The sequence below is a fragment of the Xenopus tropicalis genome, chromosome 7 (assembly GCF_000004195.4).
Source record: "Xenopus tropicalis strain Nigerian chromosome 7, UCB_Xtro_10.0, whole genome shotgun sequence".
Classification (NCBI taxonomy): Eukaryota; Metazoa; Chordata; class Amphibia; order Anura; family Pipidae; genus Xenopus; species Xenopus tropicalis.
Window position 1 is genome coordinate 74195651 of NC_030683.2, and position 17594 is coordinate 74213244.

The following is a 17594-nucleotide window of genomic DNA, read 5'->3' on the forward strand; positions in this document are numbered from 1 at the left end:
GGCTTTTCGTGCTGGGTGGTATGTACAGGTATTGGACCCCTTATACGGAAACCTGTTATCCAGAAAGTTCCGAATTACGGAAAGGTCACCTCCCATAGACTCCATTATAAGCAAATATTTCCAATTTTTAAAAATGATTTCCTTTTTCTCTGTAATTATAAAACATAACCTTATACTGGATCCCAACTAAAATGTAATTAATCCTTATTGGAGGCAAAACAAGCCTATTGGGTTTATTCAATATTTAAATGATTTTATGTTATGAAGATCCAAATTACGGAAAGATCCCTTATCCAGAAAATCCGGTCCCAAGCATTCTGGATAATAGGTCCCATACCTGTATATCCTTTTTTGTGAAGATTGTTACAAACTTGAACACCATGTGACTATCATGTAGTATGTGTTCTATATAAACTTGGTGTTAGTTCATTTTTTTCAGTGTGAAAGATCTATTTAATTTTCTACTTTGTGCATATTGGTCCTTTACTGAGAATAATTTGGTGATCTTTGTACCTGTATTAAGTTTATAACTCTTTATGGGCTATGTTTTGGTAGCCCGGAGTGCCCTCCATTACTCTGATTTGTTTGTATATATCTCTATGTATAACACGCACACTGTCTGTGGTTGCATTTTGCAGTATGATAAATATTATTTGGCTATGTTACATATTTTAATTTATTCTTCAGAGCCTGCAATGCCACTAGTAGTATTGTATTTGTAATTTTCTTCTAGTTCCATGAAAAAGATGAAGAAGAGCTGAATGAGAAAAGTGAACATGATTCAGGCATTATTGAGGAGCCCTTAATTACTGCAGATCAGGTAAGGCCACAAACAAATAAAAATGTGAGTGTGAGCAGGTCAATCAGCTATCATTTTACACTCAGGAATTTGTTTATTTGTACACAAATAACAATGACATTTAGGAGAAGATTTATCAAAGTGTCTAAACATTTGTTAGTAACCATAAACACAAATATTAAGAGATAACTGTGAGGTAAAGGGGGTTTTGCAGTTCGGCATTTCATAGCAAATGGGAGTCCATGAGATGTAAAAATGAGATTCGCAGGTTGTAAAGAGGAGAGGCTTGTGGGCAGGGTTTTAAAAAATTGTGGGTGGGGTTTGGGAGTGTTGTGGATGGATTTTTTTGTATAATAGATGTGACTGGGCATGGAAATGCATTCCAGGGTGATTTGTTTTGTCCCTTTGGGTCCTTAATGTATTTGATTAAGGGCCAGTGATTCCTGATTTTGGCCCTGGGTTCATCAGGTTTTCCAATGTAACTGGTCAGTGACAGGATCATCACACAGTAGAGTTTAGCCCCCATATGTAATAAAAATCATATAATAAAAGTTTTCCCAGGTGCGGAAAGCCAAAGTTATCATACCTTATCTGTAATTGAATATGGAAGGTGATCACAGTTACTTCTGCTTGGGATAAGAAACAAAAATGCTTGAGAAAAAAATACGTTCTGTAAATTCTGATTCTGCACATTCTTTTCATTTTAATTTGGGCTGTTCAAATGCAAATAATGATCAACACAGGATGATGCACATTCAATTTTATACCACCATATTATTGTATTACAAAAAAACTGTATATACTTTTTCATAAAGGAATCCGTGCATACTTTTCTTGCTTGTTTTTACATGTAGCAGAATTTAAATTTAAAAATGGTATCCATTTTACAGAAACCCTTTATCCAGCAACCCGCAACCTGTAGTTGATGTGGCGAGGTTGGGCCGAACCTGCCTGACCCAGGTTAACCCACAGGTCCCGAGGGTACTGGGCAGGCCCGCACATCATGAATATATATATATATATCTATTAGGATATATATAAAGGTCCCCAGTGGGACCGAAATGTTGGAATTTGCAGCACAATGGTGAAATGAAAATCTAATCACTTATTATAATTAATACTTGACCAAGCACCCAAAAATGAAGAGTGGTCTGAGTGCGGACTTCGCTTTGAATATATATATTAAAACAGTTTGACATCCAGCAGGACGTATGACTTATGTATATAAATATTTATTGCATTAGTGCACAAAAAGAATCAACGTTTTAGTTGCAGAGCCTTAGTCAGGGTAGACATTGATTCTTTACATGCACTAAATATTTATTTATGTTTACAATAAGTCCTGCTGGATGTCAAGCTGTTTTACTATAAAGATATATATGTAAAAAAATGCTGATGCACACCAGGAAAATTTTATAAAAAAAAAATACCTGTACTCATTTTAATGGATCGACATTTCAGTCCTCACCCGCGTATCTATCTTGATAAAGGTTCCGGGTGAGGACCGAAACATCGATCCACATAAAATGAGAATCTTTTTTTTGATAAAATTTTCCTGGTGTGCATCAGCATTATTTTACATATTTATATTGTCTCTCTGATTTGTAACTCCTATAAGTGTGTGTCTCAGCCTTTATATATATATATATATATATATATATATATATATATAGGATCATTTATATCAACAATTCTTCTTTCTCCTTTCAGCTTTATTGTGTGACCTGATTTAATGTGCATTTGTCCTGCTGTGCTGCAAAGCTCTGTCTGTTAGAAATTCATTTTTCTTTGTCATTGCTGAGACGTGTGCCGCATTGAGAATGTTCTTTCCCTCTTTACAGACACAGCAGCCCTGCTGCCTTTGCCTTGTATATTTTAGCTGGCGTGTGAGTAAATGGAAGCTCACATACAGAATGATTTAATGTCCCAGTTGTAGAAAATGATTTTTTTTATATAGCAACTCATAACAAGTGCTTATTAAATAAAGAACACAATAGCTGTCAAACAGCAAAAGGGAAGAGAAGATTTACAAACAGCTTTTATGGCTTTTGAACCAGATAAGTGTTACATGCCTTTGGCCAGGGCTACAAAATATTTAAAGCATATGAGCCCTTTTAATTTTGGGTTTTATTTTGTCATATATTCTCTAAATAAGGTCACACACAAGAACAGATTTTGTTGTTTTATTATCCCTGGCAAACTGAGTATCAGTTTATTTATGAGCACATCATGTTGACAAACACATAACAAAGGTTACACCACCAGTGTAATAATTATTTCCAAGAACCTAGCACATCATTTTTACAGTGCCTTGGAGAAGCAAACCAATTCTTCCAAGGCAGGCAGGAAAAAAAAAAAAAAACTAATGACGTAGGATTTATGTCAGTGATTGTTGCTATGGATACAGTACTGGGTTGTTATTACCAGCAAGAGAACTGGAGAGGTTTCAAGATGAATAATCTGGGTAAAAGGAGAGATATTTCTTTAGTTCCAGTGTTACTATTATTTTGACAATAATTACTTTATATAAAAAATGAAATTCCCACTGCATCTCAAGCTATAATTTACCCAATGAACTGCTTAAATGGGCACCTGGTTTGCCTCGCAGGCAAGTGATTCTAATCATGAAGCAGCAGTGAGTGTAATGAGGCCACATGCTTTAGTGTTCCCCGTATAATGTGATGTTATTCTGGTGCTTGGTGATCAGCTGTAAATTGCTGTTCATGAAAGCTAAGGCTGCTGAATGAAACAGCAGTATCTTGCACCGAAAGCAAACTATGCAGTAAACTAGATCTCAAGATGTTGTGCATTTTGGAATAATGGATCCATGTGATGTTACTTAAGTCTAAAGGATGAACAGTCAGCAGTAATTTTCACCAATTGATTTGGGAACTCTTCAACCATATCCCTTATGTAATAACAGAAACAACAACATTCACCTTCTCATTCACAGTCCCTGTAACTCAGTGTGCTTAAATATTTTTTTTTGTGGCACATTTAGGATAACCGGAATTGACACTGTGGAGTGGGATGAAGCTTTATTTCTAAAATATAACAATAAACCCTTAAAATGATTTCTGTTACTAGCATGTTTGTTTTTGTACAGTTAGCGCAGTATTCATTTCTATCTCAACTCAAAGATGCAGATAAAGCTTTTTACAATATGGGCCAAAATTCTAAAATTCTGCTCCATCCTTGTATTATTATATAGTTATTAGATTTTATTACTTATAAATTGCAGCACAATTATAACTAAATAAAAGAATATTGCTGTTCTAGCTGCTAGTACATTTTTTATGCAATAACATATATCTCAAATTAAAGGATTAAAAAACATACCCCATTCCCAAGGCCATATTTATATATAGGCAACCAAGGGCCTGTGCCCAGGGCAGCAGCCCTCAGGTGCCTATATAATCAATAATATACAAAATATCCTCCCCAGTCGCCAGATGTACCTGGGCAAATCCAGTGGTGGGCTGGGGGTGAGGGTTCCGGCCATAATCCCTGGCACATATGACGTCGCTCCTGGCGGAAGTGATGTCACATGCAGAGGAAGTAACGCCACATGCTCTTGTACATGTGACATCACTTCTGCAGCCTAGGGGGGCATTTAAGTCCAGTTTCTAGGGTGGCACCAGACCTAAAAACAATGCTGCTCATTCCTGCCTCATTGTCTACAAACAAGAAAGAAGACGGAGGAATCTGAAGATGAAGGCAGCAAGGATCTTCTGCAGAAATACCCTGGGCTAGTGCAAGTTTTAGCGAAACCTGATACCTGGGAGCACCGGCCCAAGGTATCAGGCAAGCTATTTGAATCACTGGAGGGTGCCTAATATTTTGGTGCCCCCAAGTGATTTAAACTTTAGTTCTCCTTATAAAGTCTTATGGATTTTGTGCACAAATACACGCTGGAATGTACCTGCTTTTTTTTCTCTTCATCTGATGGGTAATTGATAGGTGGCTGGTAAAGGGGGGTATATTTACAATAATTATGTATTTTAACTGTTCTCCTGGCACAAGCCAAACATGGTACCTCTGTACCTTCATTTGCACTTTTTATCATTTGCACTTTTTATATGTGATTAACTTACAGTATATAAATTAAAATCCACTTATTTCAAAATGAATTGCTACTATTTTTGCTTCAAGGTTATTGAAGAAATTGAAGAAATGATGCAGAATTCTCCAGATCCTGAAGAGGAAGATCTTGATGATGAGGACCATGACACTGAAAATATTTCTTCACATTCTGACTCAGTTCTCCTTCAGGAGATGCAAGCTTTGAGTCAGAATTTTAACAATAATTGGTCCACTGAAGGTAAGCAATACATTAAAGGGATTCTGTCATGATTTTTACGGTGTACTTTGAATTTCTAAATTACACTGTTTACACTAGCAAATAATTTATTCTACCATTTAAAATTTTATTTTTGAAACAGCAATTTTTTTTTTTTTGTAATATTGGTGTGTAGGCAGCTATCTCAGTGAGTCTGAACTTTCAGAAGAAGTCACCGCTACACATTAAAAGTGCTTTTTAGATAACCTATTGTGTCTCCTGCTCAATGTACTTTCAATAGGACCCAAGTCACATAATAGCAAAACAGGTTTCTCCTGCTTGGGTGCCATTCTCTTGTCCACCATTAGGTAGACATGTGAGCATGTTTAGCAATGCAAAGGATTCTTCATTTTTTTCTCTATAATGTTCTCCAGCCCTCAGGAAATTTGCTTTTAGGAAGAGTAAGAGGTTGGGTTGTCATTTCCTCTCTTTGTATTTAATGTATTTGGGACTGAAGTTCCCACTGTATTTAATGTATTTTGGGTGCCGCTACCTCTGTCCCTCACTGTATAATTTATTTAAGATTTCATAGAAGTCAATATACTATTATTTACAAATGCATACTGTGTGTATATATCCTTTACTGTACAATGGGCAGTTTTTACACAGTGTATTTTAGCTGTCAGAGAAATGCCTGAAGCCACCCTAACTAATTGTAAAGTGGTAAAAACAATTTGTCCTGTTAACCCACTTGCTAAAATTCAGGACAGTACCAACAGTGCTATTAGTTCATGGAGGCACTGTCAGTTCAGGCAGCTGAATCCTTCAGCAGAGGTTTCAGGGAGCTGTTATCTTTCTATCCTCCTGTTGTTCTGCTGATCGGCTGCTGGAGGGTGGGGGAGGAAGGGGGTTATATCACTTGCAGTGCAGCAGTAAAGTGTGACTGAAGTTTATCTGAGCACAAGTCACTTGCTGTGGCACCCTGGGAAATGAATAACATGGCTAGCCCCATGTAAAATTTCAAAATTAAATATAAAAAAATCTGTTTGCACAGATTTTAATTCAGGATTCTGTCAGAGAAGCTTTATTAACTGGATTCTGCCAGAGAAGCTTTATTAAGTGATGCATTTAAAAAAAAAACATGTTTCTTATGACAGTATCCCTTTAAGTTTCTAACCATTTTATTTGCCAGGTTCCTCAAATAAAGAAAACATATGTATATCACCACTCACTTTTCATCTTTGTAAAAACATGTTACTCTTCTGCCCTCTGTTTCATCCTTTAAGCATTGTGCCCCTAATAATCCTTGTTTGGTGCTGTCTGATTTTCTTAGAGATTTACGGCACTGAGAATGGTACAAAGAGGCAGTTGCATGCTTTCTTTGTACAAGTTTGTGTATGTGAGTGTGAAAAGGATACAAGTCAGGGACATTACTTTTTGGTGCTGTGGCGCATCACACTGACCCTGAATAAGAAGAAAAACCGCTGGCCTGGAACATGTAGTAAAATATACATATAATATTAAATACTAAAAATAGTTTGTTATAACAGTGCTTACCAAAGTTATGATCAGTATTGAATCTTTATACACTGAATAGCTTGTAACATTCCATTCCACCCATGTTTCAGTGGATGGAGAAGTGGTAACTGACAACTGTGTTCTGGACAGCCATAGCCTTGTAGCATGTAGGGATGCACCGAACCCAGCATTCAGTTCGGGATTCGACCAAGATTATGCCTTTTTCGGCAGGATTCGGATTCAGGCAAATCCACATCCCTGGCCAAACCAAATCTGAATCCTTAAAAACACTTGACAAAAAAACACTGAGCTCTGTAAAGAAGATTCCCATAATGCCTCGCTCCTGCACCAAGACCAAGACCGGTGTACATGCTCAATTAGTAAGACTATGGGGCTGATTTACTAACCCACGAATCCGACCCGAATTGGAAAAGTTCCGACTTGAAAACGAACATTTTGCGACTTTTTCGTATGTTTTGCGATTTTTTCGGATTCTGTACGAATTTTTCGTTACCAATACGATTTTTGCGTAAAAACGCGAGTTTTTCGTATCCATTACGAAAGTTGCGTAAAAAGTTGCGCATTTTTCGTAGCGTTAAAACTTACGCGAAAAATGCGCAACTTTTCTCGTAAGTTTTAACGCTACGAAAAATGCGCAACTTTTCGCGTAAGTTTTAACGCTACGAAAAATGCGCAACTTTTTACGCAACTTTCGTAATGGATAGGAAAACTCGCGTTTTTACGCAAAAATCGTATTGGTAACGAAAAATTCGTAAAGAATCCGAAAAAATCGCAAAACATACGAAAAAATCGCAAAATACCGATCATTACGAAAAAAACGCAATCGGACTCCATTCGACCCGTTCGTGGGTAAGTAAATCAGCCCCTATGAGAAAGCTTCCTGCTGATTGGCTCAGATCACACATTCCTAAGGGGGGGAGTGAGTTCTTGAGGGAGGGAGGAGCAGGAGAGGGGAGTGACCTGCGTATCTCTGGCACAGGAAAACAAAGAGACAACAAATCCTATTTCTTTTGACAGAGAACTCAGCAGTGCTGTGTTTCTGTGAGTGCTTATGGCTGTATTTACAAAGACCTTTCTGATAAAGCTTACGGAGTTTTTACCTTTCCTTCTCCTTTAAATAAGTAGAAAGTTAGACTGTGGTGTACAGTATATGTGGGTCTGGAGAGCAACCAGTTAAGTCATTATTTTTCTTCTATAGAATGACAGTTGTGTGAGTTTTTTGAAAGTTTGTTTACCCTTTTCAATTTGTAATATTTTTGCATAAATATGGCCTAAGACGTGACCTGTTTTTCCATACAAGCTTTAAAACTAGATAATGAATTAAAAAACAAGAACATAATGCTCGTTCATTTATTTATTGATGAAAATGATCCAAAATAATTTGTGTGTAAAAAAAAATGTAAACTTTTAAGATTATTAGTTCAACTAAAGTGGAATTTAGAGTCAGCTACTTTAATCAGTAGAATAATAATCAAGGGTGGGAGGCCCTGCATTATGTAAAAGCAGAAATCTGGGTCTTCACTATCCAAGTCTGATCTTAACAACACGGGTTTGTAGTGTGGCTCAAACAAAGGAAATTTCAAAGGGCCTACAAAAACCTGTTATTGATGCTTACAGTCCTCATCCAGAGGTTTTGAAATGACAAATGCAAAGAATGACTGTTAGTAATGGGCTCTTTTAAGCTGGTTACACAACAGATCCACAGTTACTAGAAACATTTTGTTGTGGTCATTGCTGCCCAAGTGGGGGGGGGGGGGGGGAAACGGGACACCAGACAGTTACCTAAAACAAAAAGTCACACACATTTTTACCACAGACAGATATTTCACTTTGGATCATTTTCCGCAATAAATAAATGAACTAGTGTTATTTTTTTACACATTTATGTAACAGGTTTCTCATGTCTCATCTAGTTTTAAGACTTGCATAAAAAACAAATCATGTTTTGAATCTATTTATGCAGAAATACCAAAAATTCAAAAGGGTTCACAGACTTAAGGACACCACTAAAGGAAACTGCTAATTTCAAATGCAAAACAGTATAGAAATATAAAGCTATATATATGCAATGTGAATCTGTCATACACAGGCACATAATTTACTTAGCTCAGTGCTGTCCAACTGGCGGCCTGCAACCCCCCCTCTGTGTGGCCCCCCACCTGTCAGGCTGCTTTGATGGCTTACCTTTGAGTAAGCTTTAAATGGAATCAGTACTGAGCTTAACTGGCCCCCTGCATGGTTCTCACCTCAGATTCAGGATGTAATCCTCCTGTATTGTTTAAAAATAATCACCTGTGTTGTTCACACTTTTTAATCCCTGCATTGTTCAACCCCTGCAGTCTTCACACCTCAGGCTCATGCTGTAATCACCCACATTGTTCACCTGTTCATACCTCAGACATTGTATGTACAGAGTATAGCCCATAGGCAGCATAGGGCAGGGAGGGTATGGCACACATAGGCAGGGTAGGGTAGGCAGAGCATGGCACACATAGGCAGCTAAGGGCAGGCAGAGTATGGCACACACAGACAGCTAAGGGCAGGCAGAGTATGGCACACATAGGCAGGGTAGGGCAGACAGAGTATGGCACACACAGGCAGCTAAGGGCAGGCAGAGTATGGCACACACAGGCAGGGTAGGGCAGGCAGAGTATGGCACACACAGGCAGAATAGGGCAGGCAGAGTGCTGCCTGTGTGTGCCATACTCTGCCTGCCCTATGCTGCCTGTGGGAGGTGAACCTGGCAGGGGTTTGTTCTGGGAGTTTGTTAGAAGTTGGAAATAGCCATTAAATGGTCCCTAAGGTGTGTAATTATGTGCTGGGGTTGCTGTGTTATCCACAGGGGAGGTGTAGGCATATGGTTTTAAGGGTACATCTTAATATGACATAATATAATTCTTTCCCATATGAATGATGGTTGATGTCCCCTCAGTAAGGACCAAGCATTTGGGTTTTTGCTGCACTACCACCATTGTGATAAAATGGGTGTGGTTTGAAGTGGGTGTGGTTTAAAAAGGGGAGTGGTCAAACTGGCTTCCATTAGCAGCCCTCCACCATGTATGCTAGAGAAATTCTGACCCTCGGTACCACAGGATTTGGACAGCACTGGCTTAGCTGAAATTAATAATGTACTGTGTATACTGTGTGAGAGATACACAAATTAAAGTCTTCATTTGTAGGTGTATATTCCTTTAAGCGGTATGTTCATTTATTGTGCTACTTTCAGCAGGTCTGCAGCACATGACCAGTATGGAATTGTCAGAACTTCTGGACAGGGTTGAAAGAGCCATATGTGATTATTCAGAGGAGTTGGTGCAACAGTTAGCTCGACGAGATGAGCTAGAATTTGAGAAGGAGGTGAAGAACTCCTTTATCACTGCTTTGATTGAGGTGCAGAACAAACAGAAGGAGCACAGGGAGTTGGTAAAGAAGAAGAGAAAAGACAAAGGAATGAGTTTGCACATTAGTCGTGCAGAGAACAATGGGCAGATGCCAATGAAGGTACAGTCTATACATATAAGTAATATTAATATATTTATATGTACTGAATTAAAGTAACTTCTTGTTCTTTATTTTAATATCAGTTTGTATACTACTTATATTTACAGTTACTTAGTACAGTTATGGGATCCATTATCCGGAAGCAGATTATTGAGAAAGCGCTGAATTACGGGAAGGCCATCTCCTATAGAGTCCATTTTAATCAAATAATTCACATTTAAAAAATAAATTTCTGTATTAATAAAACAGTACCTTGTACTTGATCCCAACTGAAATATAGTTAATCCTTATTGGAGTCAAAACAATTCCATTGGGTGTATTTAATATTTTAAATGATCTTGGAAGACTTTAAGTACAGTGATCCAAATTATGGATCCCTTATCTGGAAAACCCTAAGATCCCATACATGTACCAAGATAATTATTTTCTTCTGGGTTGTAATTATTTACCTTTACTTTTGTGCCGTCTCTGATTTATATGTTGTAATTGCTGCTAATTTATTTTTAAATAAGAGTACTGTACTTAGAAACACCTCTACTGATCTTTACTAGTAAAAGGACATACAGTACATAGCTTGCTGAATTTACACAATTGATCTATAAGAATTTTCAAGAATGCACATGATTCAGTTGTCTTATTCAGTGGTTACCTGCATCCATTGATTCCGAATTACAAAAACATATTTACATTACATTTACATTGGGTCATTAGACTATTATCCAAACAAATGTACCCTAGTAACATGGCAGAAGGGCTTTTATTGTAGAAGTTACAGGTTTAACTCTCACAAGAAAGTTTTGTATAAACTAGCATAACTAACAAAAAAAACTCCACCTGCACCTGACCCTAACCTGTCCGCTCCCAAACCCTACCCAACCCGGCTTCCACCCTGTATTTATAGACCAGTGTCTTCCCCACCCCGCAATGACGTCACAGAAGTGGTGGGACACAGCAGGCGCATGCCTATAAATTCAGAAGCTGGAAGAGGCTGCCGGCAGGGTAACATCAGGGGCAGCAACCCTCAAATGATGTGCTGAGGTCTGGCCGAACCCGCCCGACCCATGAATATCAAGCTGGCCCGCACATCACTAATCAACATGTTAGAATATTGATTCCAAAATATGAATACAAGGAAAGGAGGACAACTGACCTGCAAAACATATGGAAGTCTGTTATGAAAGAACTCCATACAATGCTACTCTGGAATAAATGCAATGTATAGTACAGGTATAGGACCCATTATCCAGAATGCTCGGGACCAAGGGTATTCCGGATAAGGGGTCTTTCCGTAATTTGGATCTCAATACCTTAAGTCTACTAAAAAATCAATAAAACATTAATTAAACCCAATAGGATTGTTTTGCATCCAATAAGGATTAATTATATCTTAGTTGGAATCAATTACAAGGTTCTGTTTTATTTCTACATAGAAAAAGGAAATCAGTTTTAAAATTCTGAATTATTTGATTAAAATGGAGTCTATGGGAGACGGGCATTCCGTAATTCGGAGCTTTCTGGATAATGGGTTTCCGGATAAGGGGTCCGATACCTGTATAGTAATTTGGCTTTTATTATGTAGACGTTACAGGTTTAACTTTCACAGGAAAGTTCTTTATAAACTAGCATAATAGGGAGTAACCTAGTAAGTTTACCTAAAAAATGGAATCTGGAAATAATGTTCTCATACATTTATACAGGCCTGGATTTCTTAACGCATCGCCCCAAGGCTGCCCCAATAGCTCCCCCCCCCCGGCGCGCATGCAAGTCCATTTAACTCACGTATGGAGTAGTGCAGAGAGGACGCGCTGAAGTTTTCTGGGCATTCGGTCCCCATTGCTCCATATGTGAGCAAATTTTCATTCATTTCACAAGGAAAGCAGGACAACTGACCTGCAGAACATATGGAAGTCTGTTAAATTAGAAATTCATACAATTCTAATCTGCAAGAAACACAGATATTTTAGAATCTGTGCTATTCAACTAGCTGTGCATGTTACCACTGAGACACGGGGGCCATGTTGTAACACTATCATATCAAAATTGAGTTGGGGACAACTTGGATTTAGCACTTACACAGACCCACCCAGAAAAAGGCACAGAAAACGTCCTTCTCTTTCATATCCAGGAAATTAATTTTAACCAGAAGCCATGCTAATACCTCCAAAATGCAGCCTTGGGTAACAAAATGTTTTCAGCAACATGGGTAGATTATGGAGTACTTCAGAAAACAGACTTTATTTATTTTTGTATGATTTTCCTAACAAATTATAAAAATAAAATATATTATGAAACTGATAAGAATATCACCATGTCCATTAAGTTGGAGGTGATTGCAAGAATCTTTAAAAAATATTATATAAATGGATTTTCAATTAAAGCTCTACCTTTTTTTTAAAGCATTGCACCGTACTATCATATCTTATACATAATAATATTTTTATTGCTTTCCATAGCGTTTTAGCATAGAAGGACTCTCCAATATTCTCCAGTCAGGGATCAGACAGACCTTTGGAAACTCTGGAAATGATAAGCAGGTGAGCTGTATATTTCAGTACTACATACTATGGGGCAGATTTATCATAACACGAGTTTGAATCCTGAATGGGAAAAATTCGGATTGGAAACGAAAATTTCTGAAGATTGCAAATATCGCGTAAATGCTTACGAAAAAATCGTAATAGTCACGATAATATTGTATTGGTGCTCCGAAAGTCACAAAATTTTTTATCGAGAAATTGTAAACAGCGGCAAAACCGATGTGATTTTTTCGATTGGAACGAACGAAGCTCGGAGCGTTCGTGGATAAGTAAATGTGCCCCTATGTGTCGCAAGCAAACACTGATGATTCTTAGGGAGGGCTCCCCTGAGGACCCAGTATACAGTAAGCTTCTGCAACTCAATTCTCAACTCTGATTGTACTGAACTGATTTAGAGAGGACAGGTATTATTTCACTTGCCTGTGACCTTGGTAGTGTATTTTGATATCTGTTCAAAACACACCAATGTATACAAGGGGTATCCTTTATGAGGGTGGCACAGTAAAGATTTCAAAGTAATTATTGCTACCTTGGTAAGAAAAAATCCTCCTTCTAGGAAGGACACTGTATCAGCTTCACTCACATTAATATAAAATATTCTTTTGTATTTTTGGACAAAAAAATACCGAAAATATTTGTTCACATGTCATAATATCCAGTGCTTGGCACCAAAATGATGACTGTGCCCAGTTCTTTAAGCACAAGTTAATATTATCAGTTGATGCAAGACACTGTGGGAGCCCTTATAAGAGTGGCGGTAGCACTATTGTATATGCAGTGCCCCTGCAGTGTTTTGGCATCATTTTTTTATATATAGTTTTGTTTCCTTTAGTATCTAAACACAGTGATACCATATGAGAAGAGAGGGACCCCTCCATCAGTTGAGGACCTGCAGATGCTGACTAATAGTAAGGCTGTCTCCATTAGAACATGTATAAGAACTGTTGTGTCATTTTGTAAACTTTTTTATAATCATATAAACAATATTTTAAAAAATGTTTGTATTACATTACATATATTATCATATATAGTCTGCACTTAAAATCTCTTACTATAACTAAACTGCTATGTAAACCTAATGCATTGCCTTCACACACATAACAGTGATTAGTATTAGTCTTTGCAACAAAAGCTCCATTCCCTGTATTCCTGATTGTTTTGTACAAAAAGGGTGGGATTGTGGTCACTATTTGTCTGTGCCATCCATGTATATATAGATATACAAAGTTGCTTTTGCTCTGAATCTACTGATTGAAACTATAATTGTTATTTGCTATTTGTAAATGTAATTGGGATTTAATGCAGTATCTGTCTTGTTTTTCTTTGCCCTACTGGCTCCTGGCACAATGAAGCACAAGGGTAGCAGGAAATAAATATTGCTTTGAATTAAAATGATTAATACAAATAAATTTAAAACCACTGACATTTCTTAAAGGCGTAGTTCACCTCTAAATTAACTTTTAATATGATGCAGACATTGATATTCTAAGACACTTTGCAGTCGGTCTTCTTTTTTATTTTTATGATTTTTCAGTTATTTAGCTTTTTGTTCAGCAGCTCTCTAGTTGGTATTGTATTTACCTTAGCAACCAGGCAGTGGTTTAAACAAGAGATGGGAATATGAATAGTTGAGCACCTGCATAGAAAGATAAATATTAAAAAGTAACAAAAATAATAAACATTGTATCCTTTCAGAGCAATAGTTTTTGGCTGATGGGGTCAGTGGCCATTTGAAAGCTGGAAAAAAGCAGAAGAGAAATAATTCAAAAACTTTAAAAAATAAATAATTAAAAACAATAGCAAAGTTGCTAGGAACAGGCCATTCTCAGTTAAACCATCCCCTTAATGAATGTATATTTGAAAGTTGCTAAGAATTACATTTCCATGCTGATAACAAGACAGTTCTATTTATTCTTTATTTTTAAATGTAGTAAACTTCATATACGGCACAAAATTTATACTGAAAACGTTAGGTCCAAGTATTCCAGATAATATATCCCATTGTTGTGTAAATTAAAATGTAACAAATACTTGAAATGCATGTATATTTTTATAATATTTTATAAATATCGGGCTAATTGTATGCACAGAGCTGTACATTACATTTAGCGAACATTTAGAAAAGGCTTTTGTTAGGACAAAAATATTGGCATACCAATAGTGCAATACTATTAGACCTTTGACTTTGCATCCATCATTCTGAATGATTTATGATTCTGCCCTTATGGTTCATTGCTCATGAGTTGCTAATATTTGTTGATAGGGAGACCAAAATCCACCATCCACAACTCTCAGTGCCGCCACTCTCACTGTTGAAGATCTATGTATTTAAAAATAAAACTGACAGTAAAATCAGCATTTAACTACAAAACATCTGCACACCAGCATAGACGTACCCAACTAGCACGCTTTTCCTTTAGGGATAGGCAGCAGAAGCACCTGCTGTGGTCTAACTTTTTGGGCAAATGGCAGATGTAGTTGCAGAACATGTTTACTGCAGTTTAATTATCCAATTTATTAAAAGTCTCTTCTTTCCCTTCTTGTCTAAGTTAGTTTGTGTCTGCTGCTAACTCAAATGGACACTCTTGCCTTGGGTTCTAAAGCTCTTTGCTCCGGTTCTGTTTCTTCAAGTTCTAGCTAATGTTTTTTATTACATTTGCCTGTATCCAACCCAGTTTATGCTGATTTTAATTTCAAATTTTCCATCCAGTGTTTTTCCATCCTTAGACAAGCAAACATTATTTTCCCTTACTCTAAAAACTACCCTTTCATTTATCTTTTTATTTTATTTACACCAAATACTGTTTATATTAATATCATTAATATTATGACTTATATTCTTCAGTACTTTATGCCATGAAGGAAGACAGTGAAAAGGTTCCAATGTTGTTAACTGACTACATTTTAAAAGGTAAATACTTTTTTCATTTGCTTGAATTAAGGTTTTTAATCAATGCAAAAAATGGGTGCAGTCTGCCATGTTTTTGCAATTTGCTTACTGCCTTACTGGATACATTAATTGCTGCTGCTCTCTGTGCTTCGGAGCACAGAGACTTGTGGACACTTCCATGTATAGAGTGCTGTTTTTAACACTGTATTTATGAGGGGGGGGGGGGAATAGGACGGGGCACATGGGGCAAAAATAATAAAAAAATAATTGTTGGTGTAATATTATAGAATTTAGACTTCTAACAAGATTAGGGGATGTTTCTTCTTTCTGTAATTAGTGAAAAGATAATTCAGTATTCTGGGCACACAAGGATGGGTTTCTTTTGCAGTTTGTTTAATTCTGTCTGACCCATTTGATGATCTGTTTCTGTGCAAAAAGCAGATTTGAGCTGATTTGGCATGTGTATTGGGTAGCTGGATGACCTACGGTTGCTTAGATTAAACTTTATTGTATGATGAATTGCATTCAAATTCAGTTCTTCATCCTTTGGGGTCAGCCAGATAACCCTACCTTTGGCTGGAGTGCGACTAGTATTAAGGTGGCCATATATGTTACAATTACGATCTTTCTTGCGACCATTGGTCGCAGAAAAGATTGTTTGTCCACCCCACTAAAGTTAAGAGCTGAATTGTTAGATATGAAGGCAAGAGCAAAGGAATTCTTACCCCTATCTGACAAATCAGCATTAACTATTGCCAATGTCCGGGCATCCTCAAAGGCAACCAATCAAAATTTAAAGTCCTGGCCAAAGGGCAAGATGACAGATATCCAAGGCTTTTACAAGTATTGGTCGCCATTTCCTACCATACACAAAATGATTGTTTCGTGCGATACTGTTGGTGCGTTTATGGCTACTTTTATCTGTATAAAGTAGGATATTTTTTTATTTTATGTCTTATATAGATTCTCTGTGGGTCCCTGATTAAACCTGAAAGGAAATCAAAGACTTGTAGAGAAAATAGTGCAAAATTGTGGGTCAGTCATTGGTAGGAGAATTATACATCAGGAATAGCTGAAAAATATGTTCTCACATTTTTTTTGTTAATTTTACATCAACTTAAAAAAAAGTGAGCTAAGCATAATGAAAATCTGAAAAAATCTTTCAGCGGCTTGTCTATTACACTGAGTATGCAATGGTTTTAATGAAAGAGGCAGAAGACTAAAAGCATTTTCAGAATGTTTTATTCACTGCACAGAGCACGCACAGCTAATACAGTACATTATCTTAAAGATTTCTTTTTTGTTTGCTTCTAAATACATGCTGATGATTACTGTATTATTTATTTGGTTATATAGAACCATTTCCTTCCCGTTTGATAGATCACTTTTATGGAAAGGATAGACCTATATTTATGCGTTCAATCAAATCCATTAGATGGATCAAGGAAATTGTAGCTAGAAATAAGAGTATCTACAAATAAAAGATTGCTAAAAGTATACCTCCCCATGGTTGGTTTTCCATAAAAAATGCACCAATTGTAGGCAAGTCTATTTGACAGGTAATACGCTCTATATGATGCTTTTTTACATATTTTGATAAAGACTGCAGAGGGTATGAGTGAACCCCAGAAATATATTACTAGGTAGGAATGTCAAGGATAGGTTCTTAAAGAAACACTGCTCAGTTAAATAAAAGTTACATGTTTTATCTATCTGATTTGAAGAGCTAAAGTGCACAAGTTAATGGAAGGTTTAACTCCTTTAAAGGAACAGTAACACTAAAAAATGAAAGAGCTTTAAAGTAATAAATATATAATGCACTGTTGCCCTGCACTGGTAAAACTGGTGTGTTTGCTACAGTAACATTACTATAATTTATATCAGTGCTGTCCAACTGGCGGCCCGCGGGCCGACCCCCCTCTGTGTGGCCCCCCACCTGTCTGGCTGCTTTGATGGCTTACTCTTGTGTAAACTTTAAATGGTATCAGTACTGAGATTAACTGCCCCCCTGCATGGTTCTCACCTCAGATTCAGGCTGTAATCCCCCTG

At 37.1% G+C, this 17594-nt stretch overlaps 1 protein-coding gene across 2 annotated transcripts in view; it reads left to right on the top strand.

Annotated features, from left to right (window-relative positions):
- fez1 (fasciculation and elongation protein zeta 1) overlaps window positions 1-17594 on the top strand; it is a 44137-nt gene that overhangs the window by 23046 nt on the left and 3497 nt on the right. Inside the window, exons 4-9 of one of the 2 annotated variants that reach the window (XM_018095444.2) lie at window positions 734-820; window positions 4952-5120; window positions 9847-10118; window positions 12572-12652; window positions 13488-13563; window positions 15501-15566. In XM_018095444.2, the coding sequence (XP_017950933.1) occupies window positions 734-820; window positions 4952-5120; window positions 9847-10118; window positions 12572-12652; window positions 13488-13563; window positions 15501-15566 (751 nt within the window). 2 annotated transcript variants of the gene reach the window in all.